Source organism: Heterodontus francisci, chromosome 30 (genome assembly GCF_036365525.1).
Source record: "Heterodontus francisci isolate sHetFra1 chromosome 30, sHetFra1.hap1, whole genome shotgun sequence".
Taxonomy (NCBI): domain Eukaryota; kingdom Metazoa; phylum Chordata; class Chondrichthyes; order Heterodontiformes; family Heterodontidae; genus Heterodontus; species Heterodontus francisci.
In genome coordinates this window covers 55,110,317-55,122,387 of record NC_090400.1, presented here as the reverse complement: position 1 = coordinate 55,122,387, position 12,071 = coordinate 55,110,317, and the positions used below count along the sequence as shown (strand labels likewise).

Here is a 12,071-nt window from a genome sequence, read left to right as displayed (position 1 = left end):
TACAAACACCAGCACACGGGATACCCCAGTGTATCCATGTGTTTATTTTCTTTAAGAAGTTGGGCGCGTTAAGCTGGTAAAATCCTCTAACACCCCCCTTGGCCAGTCAGAGAACACGACAGAAACAATGATTTTATTGTGAGCCGGTTATTCTGGACCAGAAAGATTTATTTGCAACCACCAATAGACACACAGTTTTTATTTTATTATTGACTGTAAAAGTTGACAAGAGTGTTTCATCAAACTTGCCAAACATGTGGCTCAGTGGGTAACACTCTTGCCTGAATCAGAAGGTTTTGGGTTCAAGTCCCACTCCAGAGATTTGAGCATACAATACAGATTGATACTCCCAGTGCAGGACTACAGTGCAAGAGGCGCCATTAAACTGAGGTTCCATCTGCCCTCTTAGGTGGATGTAAAAGATCACACAGTGCTGAAGAGCAGGAGAGTTCTCCCTAGTCAACTGGCCAAAAGTTATCCCTCAAAACTGATTATCTGGTCAATGCCTCATTGCACACAGGCTTCCAAAAAAAAAATGCAAACAGTGACTACACTTCAATAGTACTTCACTGAGGCAGATTCAATCATGGCTTTCAGAAGGGAACTGTATAGTTATCTGAAGAATTTTTTTTTTTTTTTGCAGGGCTACGGGGAAAAGGCAGGGGAATGGGACCAGCTGAGCTATTCTTGCAGAGAGCTGGCATGAACACGAAGGGCCAAATGGCCTCCTTCTGCAATGTTACCATTCTATGAACGGCTGCAAAAACACTTGGGGACGTTCTAGGGAGCTACAGAAATCTAGAACTTACTTCTTTTTAAAAAAAAAAATCTGCATGAAAACGCTGAAGAAAAGGATTGTAAAAATTTAAACCCATAGAGAGGAAAAGATCTTTTAATATAAGTTGGGAAACGAAAGGGAAAAGTAGGACATTGCCAGGGTTGAAAGGAGTAGGAAAGGTGATGAGGCAAATTGAGATATACCGGAACAGAAGGAGGCCATTCAGCCCCTCGAGACTGTTCCGCCATTCAACTAGATCACAGCTGATCTGCATGTCGACTCCATTTACCCACCCTAGCTCCATATCCCCTAATGCCCTAACCCAACCAAGCTCCAACTGACCCCCAGCTTCTATAGCCTTTTGAGGAAGAGAATTCCAGATTTCCACCACACGGTGTGGAAAACAAAATGCTTCCTGATTTCACTCTGAAATGGCTCAGCTCCAATTTTATTATATCCCTCATTCCTGATTCCCCTACCAGAGGGAATAGTTTCTGTTATCTACCCTACCATTACAGTGGTTACCTGGCAACAAGCTCAGGGTTTTTAAAAAGCCTAAAGATTGGGGGGAAGGAAGGTGAAGACTGAGGGATACGAAGAGCTCCACACTTCTGGGGTTCTGGAGAGATGAAGAGTTTTAAGAGTAGGAGATGCTTTAAATGAGACTTAACCTCCAGACAGTGGGGAGTTGGGGGAAGAAATGCAGGAGAGAAGAAGGACGTTTAGGGAAGAGTATTGAGCTTTGCAGGAAGAAAAAGTGAGCTGATGAAATCGAGATGAGAAAGGCTGGAATGGGAAGACAGCAGAAGGCAAACAACAGATCGACTTAAAGTTAACAATGGGCCAGATCTGGCAGGAGTGGAGGAATCTCACAGCATAAGCTGTTTGTCAGACTTCCCCTGTACACTTCAGCTTAAAAATGTTTGCATTGTAACTTGCCGGAAGAGAGAGACAACACTGGGCAAAAGGGCACTTGGGACCTCAGTGAACAACGGACCAACAGTGCATTTCCAAATCCAATGGGATTTAGGGATCTAGAAAGAAACAGGAATGACAGAATAGTATCACAGAATGGTTAAGAAAAGGAGGCCATTTGACCAGTCATTTCCATGCCAGCTCTCTGCAATATCAATTTATCTAGCACCACCCCCCCTTTCCCCTTCCCACCCCCCCCCCCCACTTTCAAGTGCTTATCCAATTTCCTTTTGAAAGCCACGACTGAACCTGCCGCCACCACACGCAAGCAGTGCATTCCAGATTCTAACCAAAATAAAAGCAAAATACTGCGGATGCTGGAAATCTGAAATAAAAACAAGAAATGCTGGAAATACTCAGCAGGTCTTGCAGCATCTGTGGAGAGAGAAGCAGAGTTAACGTTTCTGGTCAGTGACCCTTCATCAGAACTGGCAAAGGTTAGAAATGCAACAGGTTTTATGCAAATAAAGCAGGGGTGGGGCAAGAGATGACTAAAGGAAAGGTGTTGATAGGACAAGGTCACAGAGAATAACAAAATCATGGAGCAAAGGCAAACTGTATGTTAATGGTGTGCTGAAAGACAAAGCATTTGTGCAGAGAAGGTGTTAATGGATAGAAAAATGAACAGCCCTGGCCCAAAGCACAAACATGAAAAAAAGAGTTGGTAGGCACATGCTAAGAAAAATGAATGACGAAACAAACTAAATTAGAAGAAAAAGTGAAAGAAAAAAAACAACTAAAAATAAAAAGGGGGGCCCCCATCATGTTCTAAAATTATTGAACTCAATGTTCAGTCCAGTAGGCTGTAGTGTGCCTAATCAGTAAATGAGATGCTGTTCCTCGAGCTTGCCGTGATGTTCACTGGAACACTGCAGCAATCCCAGGACAGAGATGTGAGCATGAGAGCGGGGGGGAGAAGTGTTGAAATGGCAAGAAACTGGAAGCTTGGAGTCATGCTTTCGGACTGAGCAGAGGTGTTCCGCAAAGTGGCCACCCAATCGGTGTTTGGTCCCCCAAATGTAGAGGAGAGCACGTTGTGAGCAGCGAATACAGTATACTAAATTGAAAGAAGTACAAGTAAATCGCTGCTTCACCTGAAAGGAGTGTTTGGGGCCTTGCATAGTGAGGAGAGAGGAGGTAAAAGGGCAGGTATTACACCTCCTGTGATTGCAGATTCTAACCACTTGCTACGTAAAAGTTTCCTCATGTCACCTTAGGAATGGCCACCCCTCAGATTATTAAGGGGCTGATTTGCTGCATTTTAAGTGCCAACACTCATTAAAGAGGCAGCACGGCATTTTGCAGGCTAATGCCCTGGCAGTAAACACCTTGATTTCAAGTGTTTCTTAAAGGGATACTCACCATTTCCTGGTCATTCATGCTGGAGCTGTGAAGAGGACCTCAAACAGATTGGGAGACTTGAGACACTCTGTCAAGACTTCAACACTTGAGCTACATTTATTCTGCAAATTCTGTCACTACTTTACCCAGAAACAGTGAGTGCTGTGATACTCCACCTTCTCGGAGTCGCCACAAGAAAGGGAATGCTTAGTCATGGCACCTTTTTGCTACAGATTTCCCTCTATCTGCATGAGGAATGGGAGGAGAGCACGAAGCCAGGCGGTAGAGCAGCACTGGCTGCTGCAGGAGAGGGACAGGAGGGTGAGGTGCAGTCCTTCCCCCTTGTGGGTACAGGACATTCTCCCCGCCTCCAAACAGACCTCCAATGTCACATCTGAAAACCTGTGTACCCTCTCACCCTGAGCCATCCTGCAACGTGCCATTGTGTGCCAGCTAGGGGACTCCACACCTTCAGTGGAAGTGGATGCAAGGAGTCATAAACTGCATCTAATTAACACTTGAGTGACAAACCTGACAGTCTCCGTTTTAGTGCCGCCAGGCAAGTTCAAGTTATGGCAAAGACCACCAAAACTGTGCACTAAATCCAAACTTTCAAACAGGGTGGGGTCTTATTTAGGGAGGAAGGTGAAGACTGAGGGATGGTGACGAGCTCCACACTTTTGGGGTTTACGGGGAGATGAGTTTTAAGAGTAGGAAATGTTTTAATGAGACATTGTGCACCTGCTTTTGTCCTTTGACCAGAACTACACTACCCCACCCCTCCTCCCGAACCCCCACCCCACAATTTTTTGATTCAAAGTCGTTTCAATCAAATTAACTGCTAATTCACATTTTGTTTTAGCACAAAAACAAATGCATTAACAGGAGTTCGGTGAATGTTTTTCTTAAAAATGTCAAGTCATATAGAGTTAGATACACACACATGCAGGGAAATTCACATGCAAACACAAACATACAGTGTCCAGACAGACAGACACACACATATAGACAAAGGCCATTCTAATATATGTCCAAGCTATTTAAAACAGGAACAGCACAGGCAGAACAAGCCACCAATGTGGTCAGATATCAGGAACGAGGGGTTAAATCTCTATGGCTTTGGTACTCTCCTCTCTCTGGCACAGGGAAAGGGTGAGGGGGAGGGGTTTGCACAAACGGCTGGTACCGGCTCAAAGTTCAGTTTGTAAAGTGTGTTTGAAAAGTCAGCAGCTGCAGGGAGCTCAACACTGACACAAAGGCCTCTTCTTCTCACCCAAACAAAGTGGGTACTTAGTTTCCTCCACAGAGGCATGGACTACTACATACCCTTCCAACAGTGACACTGTCAAAGGAACTCACCTCCCACTTTAATAAAAGAACGTCTGACCCCACCCACCCCAATGTCCACTTAGGGACTGAATGTGAGACTTGCAATGGGGTAGTTGGGAGGTAAACAGTTCCTCCAACTGAACTTCACGAGTGTCGGACTGGTCCCGCTGGCTGGGGTGGGGTCTAGAACCAGGAGACACAGCCTCAGAATAAGACATCGGCCATTTAGGACTGAGATGAGGAGGAATTCCTTCACTCAGAGGGTGGTGAATCTTTGAGCCTCCACAGCCCTCTGGGATAGAGAGTTCCAATTATCGAGCATGTTCAAGACGGAGAGATAGGTTTTTGGACTCTTAACGGAAACCAAAAGGTGATCAGGTGGGAAAGTAGAGTTGAGGTAAAAGACTAGCCATGATCTTACTGAATGGCGGTTCAGTATTGAGGGGCTGAATGGCCTACACCTGCTCAAATTTCTTATATTTTAGAAAGAAAGCTTTTATTTCTACAGGACCCATCGCCTCTGGGTGTCCAAAGCACTTTACAGTCAATGAGGGATGTGTATTTGATGTGTATTCACTGGTGTAATGTAGAAAATACAGCAGCCAATTTGCACACAGCAAGCTCCCACAAACTACAATGTGATGTTAGTTGAGGGACAAATCTTGGCCAGGACAATGGGGAGAACTCCCCTGCTCTTCAAAACAAAAAGTAGTACCGCAGGATGTTTTGCGTCCACTGGAGGGTGGCAGACGGGACCTTGGTCAAACATCTCATCCAAAGACAGCACCTCCAACAGTGCAGCATTCCCTCAATCCCACAGCCTTGTGACCTTTAAAATTACCCATGTAAAAACAGCACCCAGAGAACTGTAGTACAGGAGCCTCATCAGTCAGACGTCCGACCCTTAGGGAAGAAGATGGGGTAAGTCAGAAGAAACTGATTGGGGGAGGCCAAAGTTAGATTTTATAAATGCTGTAGACAGCAGGAGAGCAGGAAGACAGAGGGAGGCTAGAGGACTCACTATTGACCGCGCCATGAAATTTAACAACTGTAGGATGGTGAAGGAGGGGGGAGGGGAGGAAAAAATAAAACAAACGGCAACTTGCATTAATATAGCACTCTTCACTTCATAGCAAAAGCTCGGTCAACAAAGCAGGTTTTAAGGAGCGTCTTCAAAAGAGGAAAAAGAGGAAGAGGTGGAGAGGCTGAGGGAGGGAATTTCAGTGCTTAGGGCCTTGGCAACTGAATGGTTCAGCAATTAAAATCAGGGATCCTCAAGAGACCAGGATTACAGGCGTGTAGAAATCTGGGAGGGTTGTGGCGTGGAGGAATTGGATAACAAGGATGGGAATTTTAAAATAGAGGTGAGCACTTAAATCTAGGCAAATACAACAGGATGTTCTCAAGACAAAGGCCACCATCGACTTTATTTCACCTTAAGAATAGCAGAATAATAATGTTACGACTCTGGCTCATGAAGTCCAGGTGTTTGTACAAAGACAAATAAAACTGCTGCTCTCATGCAGAGATTCTGGGTGGTCATTCTAAGGCTGCCCTGTCCTGTCTGTAATAATCAGCCTCAGAGCAGATCCCAGGAGCTCTTGGTAAACACCAATGTCTTAGCTTTAAAGCATTACAAGATTACGATAAATAAAACTATCACCGGACAGGCGGGTTCGAGATGGGTTTTACTGCACACAACTCCAAGAATCCCACCTGCTCAGATCTCGACGTTTCAGTGGGTGGGTGCACCTGTGGAACTGGGTCAGACCCCAGGCCACAAAGAGTTAGCTCTGATTTGACAGGCTAGATTATGTGCTCTAGGCCGGAAACAGGGACTGAATCCACCAACTTCAAAGCCAGAAACAGAGCTGCTACTAACCGAACCTAACCAACACTGCCACACAATAGCACTGCTGAGTAGGAGCAATTCAAATGTGAAGTTAGTACGAAACAAGTCCAAACAGTGAACTGCATCCCTTCCCATGACATGAGAATATCTTGACATTATATTAACAACTTGTATTTATATAGAAAGACTTGCATTTATATAGCACCTTTCACGATCACTGGACGTCCCAAAGCGCTTTACAGCCAATGAAGTACTTTTGAACTGTAGTCACTGTGGTAATGTAGGAAACACGGCAGGCAATTTGCACACAGCAAGCTCCCACAAACAGCAATGTGTTCATGACCAGAAGATCTGTTTTTTGTGATATTGATTGAGGGATGAATATTGGCCAAAGCACCAGGGAGAAACTCCCCTACACGTCTTCAAAATAGTACCATGGGATCTTTAACACCCAACGAGGCCTCAGTTTCCGGTCTCATCTGAAAGACAGCACCTCTGACAGGGCAGCACTCCCTCAGTATTGCACTGAACTGTCAACCTAGATGTTTGTGCTCAAGTTGCTGGAGTAGGACTTGAACTCAGGACCTGGTGGCTTTGAGGCAAGAGTGCTACCCAGTGAGCCACAGCTCTTTTTAGCATGGAAAGGGTCCCAAAGTACTTCACAGGAGGATTAGCAAAATCCGACACCAAGCCACATAAGGAGCTATTAGGACAGGTGACCAAAAGCCTGGCCAAGGAGGCAGATTTTTTGAGAGAGAGAGACGGAGAGGGTTTTCCAGACTTTAGGACCTATGAAAGTAGTTGGCTCTGCAACACTCACTCAGAGGTCACAGGACAGGAATGATCACCCCCTGTCCCCCATACACAGTGGACAGGAAATCTCTCTGAGCTGGGAAATCCAGTATCGGGTTCCCCAGCTCCATGGGCTGCCGGCTCCGACTGCCCATCTGGCTCAGTTTCACTGCTGGGTTATTTTCTTTCCCCTGGGATGTCTCTCACTCACAACTATCGGAGCAGGGGGCAGACACAGGCCGCCAGCCTCTTTATCCACACACATCGCTGCCCCAACTGTGCGCCACCCCCCCCCCCTCCCCCCCCACCACCCACCCCCCACACACCCCCGTCACTCCTGTATCCCTGACACCGAACCTCTCCAACAAGATCTCACGCTGGAGATTAACACCAGTCCCGATGTAAAGTGCAGTAATTTAATCCATCATCTTAGCTCCCAATGAAACCTTTGCATGACACAGCAAAACCCTGCAGGAGGTTAGAGTCTGGCCACTACCACAGGCCAGGAGGAGGCCATTCAGCCCCTCGTGCCTCTTCTGCCATTCAATTAGATTATAGCTGACTGTATCTAATTCCACCTAGCCACCCTAGTTCCACACCCCTCGGGCTGTATGCATCAGAGAATGTTTGACATGAAATATAAATGAACATTGTAAATACAACCTGCGATGGCAGATGTAGAGAGGCATCTCATGCACTGCATTGAAAGAAACTGATCTGCATTAACCTTTCACATTTGACATTACATAAAGTGTATGTAAATGTACTTTTACAAATGTTATGAATAAAGTATATTTTGGGGGGGAAAAGCCCTTGTTCCATATCCCTCAATACCCTTGTCTAACAGAAATCTCAATCTCAGTTTTCAATTGACCCCCAGCCTCAACAGCTTTCTGGGGGAAGAGTTCCAGATTTCCCCTCCCCTTAGTGAGAGGATGTGCTTCCTAACATCACCCCTGAACAGCGAGCTCTCATTTTAAAGGTTATGTCCCCTTGTTCTGGATTCCCCAACCCCCTACCAGAGGAAATAGTTTCTTGCTCTCTTTCCAAGCAAGTTCTTTAACCATCTTAAACAGCTCAATTAAAAATAACTACCACAGGTCTCAAGAAAAAAATCTGTTCACTTTAGAATTTTGCAGTCCATCGCTGCAGACGGTGATAGCGTACAACATTTAAACAAAGGTCGCGTTCCCTGTCAGCTTGGGTCATGTGGAACCTCTCCCACCCCTTGAACCAAAAGGTCATCCTGCTCCTTGACGTTAAAGTGGGATTCCCATCTGCCTGTTCGGGTGGGGTTAAAAGGTGCCCTGAGCCGTAATGAGAGGGGAGCGAAGCAGCTCTTCAGATATCCTGAGCAACACTCCTCCCTCAACCAAATGCCAGGGGGGGATGACCAATTAGCTGACATCTTTTGGGATCTTGCTGTGTGCAAAATGGCTGTTGCATTGACCTACCTAACCAAACTTGAAGGTAATTCATCGCAAGTACCCGGGGATGTTTCTGAGCGATGAAATAACGTCCTTTATAAATGCAAGCCTTACATTTTCTTCAAGCCAAGCTTAACATTGGTTTAATGACGGTAGACAAGTTGCGTCATTCCTCCATTAATTACAGCAGAGTGGACGATATGGAGACCATTTCATGTACATGCATCCTTGAGAATTCCACAGGGAGTTTGGGAGGGGGGGGGGGGCTGGGAGATGAGAATGAAGGGTCATCTCATCATTAAACAAAGATTAGAAGGAGCACAGTAACGAACGCAGAGAGGGTGAAGTCCAGGAGACTGGTCACCCCACAGATTGGGTGGTAAAAGGCAAGTCACCAGGACAAGCCTCACCTCCCAGACAACAAATAGGTCATGTAGGAAGTTCAGGAGACTCTTTGGAATTACGCACCAGGGAAATCACTTGCAGAGATTCCGGGAAGGAAGCAACTGAATTGGATTCAACCAAATGAGACGACACTGAGATAACAGCCACATGGTTCCAAATAGATCACAGAAACATTGAAAACTTTACAGCAGAGAAGGAGGCCATTCAGCCCATTATGTCCATTCTGTCCAAAAAAATTATGCAGTCTAATCCCACCTTCCAGCTCTTGCTCCATATCCCTGTAGGTTACAGCACCTCAATTGCATAGCCAAGTGTTTTTTTTTAAATACTAGGAGGGTTTCTGCCTCTACCACCCTTTCAGACTGTGAGTTCCGGACCCGCACCACCCTCTGGGTGAAAAAATTACTCCTCTAATCTCTGACAATTACTTTAAATTTATTCCCCCTGATTATTGACCACTCGAAAGGAAATAGGTCCTTCCTATACACTATCTAGGGCCCTCAATTTTAATACACCAATACTTTTTTTTAAAATTTGTTTCATGGGATGTGGGCATCACTGGCAAGGCCAGCATTGGCTGCCCAGCCCCAATTGCCTTTGAGAAGTTGGTGGTGAGCTGCCTTCTTGAACTGCTGCATTCCAACTGGTGCTAGGGAGGGAGGGGAATTCCAGGATTTTGATCCAGTGACAGTGAAGGAACGGTGATACATTTTCAAGTCAGGATGGTGTGTGGCTTGGAGGGGAACTTGCAGGTGGTGGTGTTCCCATGCATCTGCTGCCCTTGTCTTTCTTGGTGGAAGATGTCGCAGGTTTGGAAGGTGCTGTCAAAGAAACCTTGATGAGTTGCTGCAGTGCACTTTGTCTACTGTACACACTGCTGCCACTGCGTCTCAGTGGTGGAGGGAGTGAACGGTTGTGGATGGGATGCCAATCAAACGGGCTACTTTGTCCTGGATGATGTCGAGCTACTTGTGTTGTTGGAGCTGTGCTCATCCAGGCAAGTGGAGAGTATTCCATCACACTCCTGACTTGTGCCTTGTAGATGATGGACAGGCTTTGGGGAGTCAGGAGGTGGATTATGCGCTGCAGAATTCCCAGTGTCTGACCTGCTCCTGCAGCCACAGTATTTATATGGTTACTCCAGTTCAGTTTCTGGTCAATGGTAACTCCAGGATGTTGATAGTGGGGGATTCAGCGATGGTAATGCCGTTGAATGCCAAGGGGAGATGGTTAGATTTGCTCTTGTTTGAGATAGTCATTGCCTGGCACATGGGTGGTGTGAATGTTACTTGCCACTTATCAGCCGAAGTCTGGATGTTGTCCAGGTCTTGCTGCATCTGAACATGGACTGCTTCAGTATCTGAGGAGTTGTGAATGGTGCTGAACATTGTGCAATCATCAGAGAACATCCCCACTTCAATGACCTTCCTTCAATCATAAGGTCAGATGAAGCAGCTGAAGATGGTTGGGCCTAGGACACTACCCTGAGGAACTCCTGCAGTGATGTCCTGGGGCTGAGATGACTAACCTCCAACAACCACAACCATCTTCCTTTTTGCTAGGTAGAACTCCAACCAGTGGAAAGTTTTCCCCGATTCCCATTGCCTTCAATTTGGCTAGGGCTCCTTGATGCCACACTCTGTCAAATGCTGCCCTGATAAAGGGCAATCACCCTCACCTCATCCTGATGATAGCAGTCCCATCTGTTCCTATACGAGTGTGATACATCTACAATGGATAGTCTATTGAATTACCCTTGTGCAATCCAATGGCAACCCCAGGATACAATTAGAAGCATCAAAATTAATTCTGACCCTAGTTAAGGACTTATTTTTGCTCCTAGCTCAGTTTCATGCATCAGTATTCACTGATTAGACCCCCTTTAGCCACACGTTAGTATCAAACACCTTACACAATACAGGTAACTGTACGTAACATCCCCACCATTCAGTAACCAAGGAAGCGACTCACACACTCTGCTTTTTGCCTTTCCATTTTATCAAAAGGTCATGTGCACACATTGTGTGAATATGAGGACTTAGATCACATGCCCAGTTGCGTCTCTGACCCATTACCCTGGGAACTGCTGTGTGCCTCCGTACCACACGGTACACGGTGGGAGCAAACAATTGATATTCAAAACCTTTGCAGGAACATTCCTTCAACGGCAGCTGTCTATTGAGGTTTGAAGCTCCTTTCTGCTCCATGAACTACGTGTACACAATCCCTCAGACACTCCCTCCTCCCCTAACAGACCCCAACGCCCCCACCTCTTTTTTTAAAAAGAGAAGTCCCGATTAGGCTAGTACCTTTGAGATGAGTTCGTCGTGGTTTGCGAGATGGGCTCGACAGTGGATGCAGCTGTACGTCCTGTGGCAGGTGGGCAGGTAAGCCTGGAATGTCTTGGATCTGGTCATCTTCACCATGGGGGCCACCGGACGCAGCGCGAACTCCGGGCTGCTCCACGAGGCACTGAGACAGGTCGGCTCACACGGGAAACACTGGAGCACGCAGGTGAAGGCCGTGGTGTGGCGAGCGGACGGTGTGGCAGGGTTCCACACACTGCTGGGCACTGGGGGAGGGGCAGGGCCACTGGCCTCGGAAAGAGGGGGGGGACGGCCAAAGAGACTGGCGTCAAGCTCAACCAACCTGGCACAGAAAGAACCATGAGTTAGTGCTGTAAAGACAAGACAATAATCATTCTGGCCCTTAGCAACAGCTCCTGTAAGAACGTATGAAACAGGGGCAGAAGTAGGTCATTCGGTCCCTCGGGCCTGCTCCACTATTCAAGAAGATCATGCCTGATCTGCTACAACTTCACTTTCTCACCTGACCCCATAATCCCTCGATTCCCTTTGTGTCCAAAAATCCATTGATCTCAGCCTTAATATACTCAACGTCGGAGCATCCACAACCCTCTGGAGAGAGAATTCCAAAGATCCAAAACCCTCTGAATGAGGAAAGTTCTCCTCATCTCAGTCCTAAATGGCTGACCGCTTGTCCCAAAACCTTAGTTTTTGACTCTCCAGCCAGGGGAAACAGCCTCTCAGCAACTACCCTCGCCAAACCCTCTCAGATTTTTATATGTTTCAAAGAGATCACCTCTCATTCTTCAAAACTCACGATCGCCAGCCTACTTACTCCAATTAGTGCTCAATCGCAATAACAATCA

The 12,071-nt window shown here is 46.4% G+C and overlaps 1 protein-coding gene across 3 annotated transcripts in view; it reads right to left on the bottom strand.

Annotated features, from left to right (window-relative positions):
- The window catches only part of ypel2a (yippee-like 2a), a 54,635-nt gene extending 43,091 nt beyond the window's left edge, over positions 1-11,544 (bottom strand). For 2 of the 3 annotated variants that reach the window (XM_068010701.1, XM_068010702.1), the window contains exon 1: positions 11,209-11,544. In XM_068010701.1, the coding sequence (XP_067866802.1) occupies positions 11,209-11,325 (117 nt within the window). In that variant the 5' untranslated portion in view covers positions 11,326-11,544. The remainder of the gene's footprint in view (positions 1-11,208) is intronic. The other variant, XM_068010700.1, reaches the window with a different exon arrangement.
- Between the last annotated feature and the right edge of the window lie 527 nt (positions 11,545-12,071).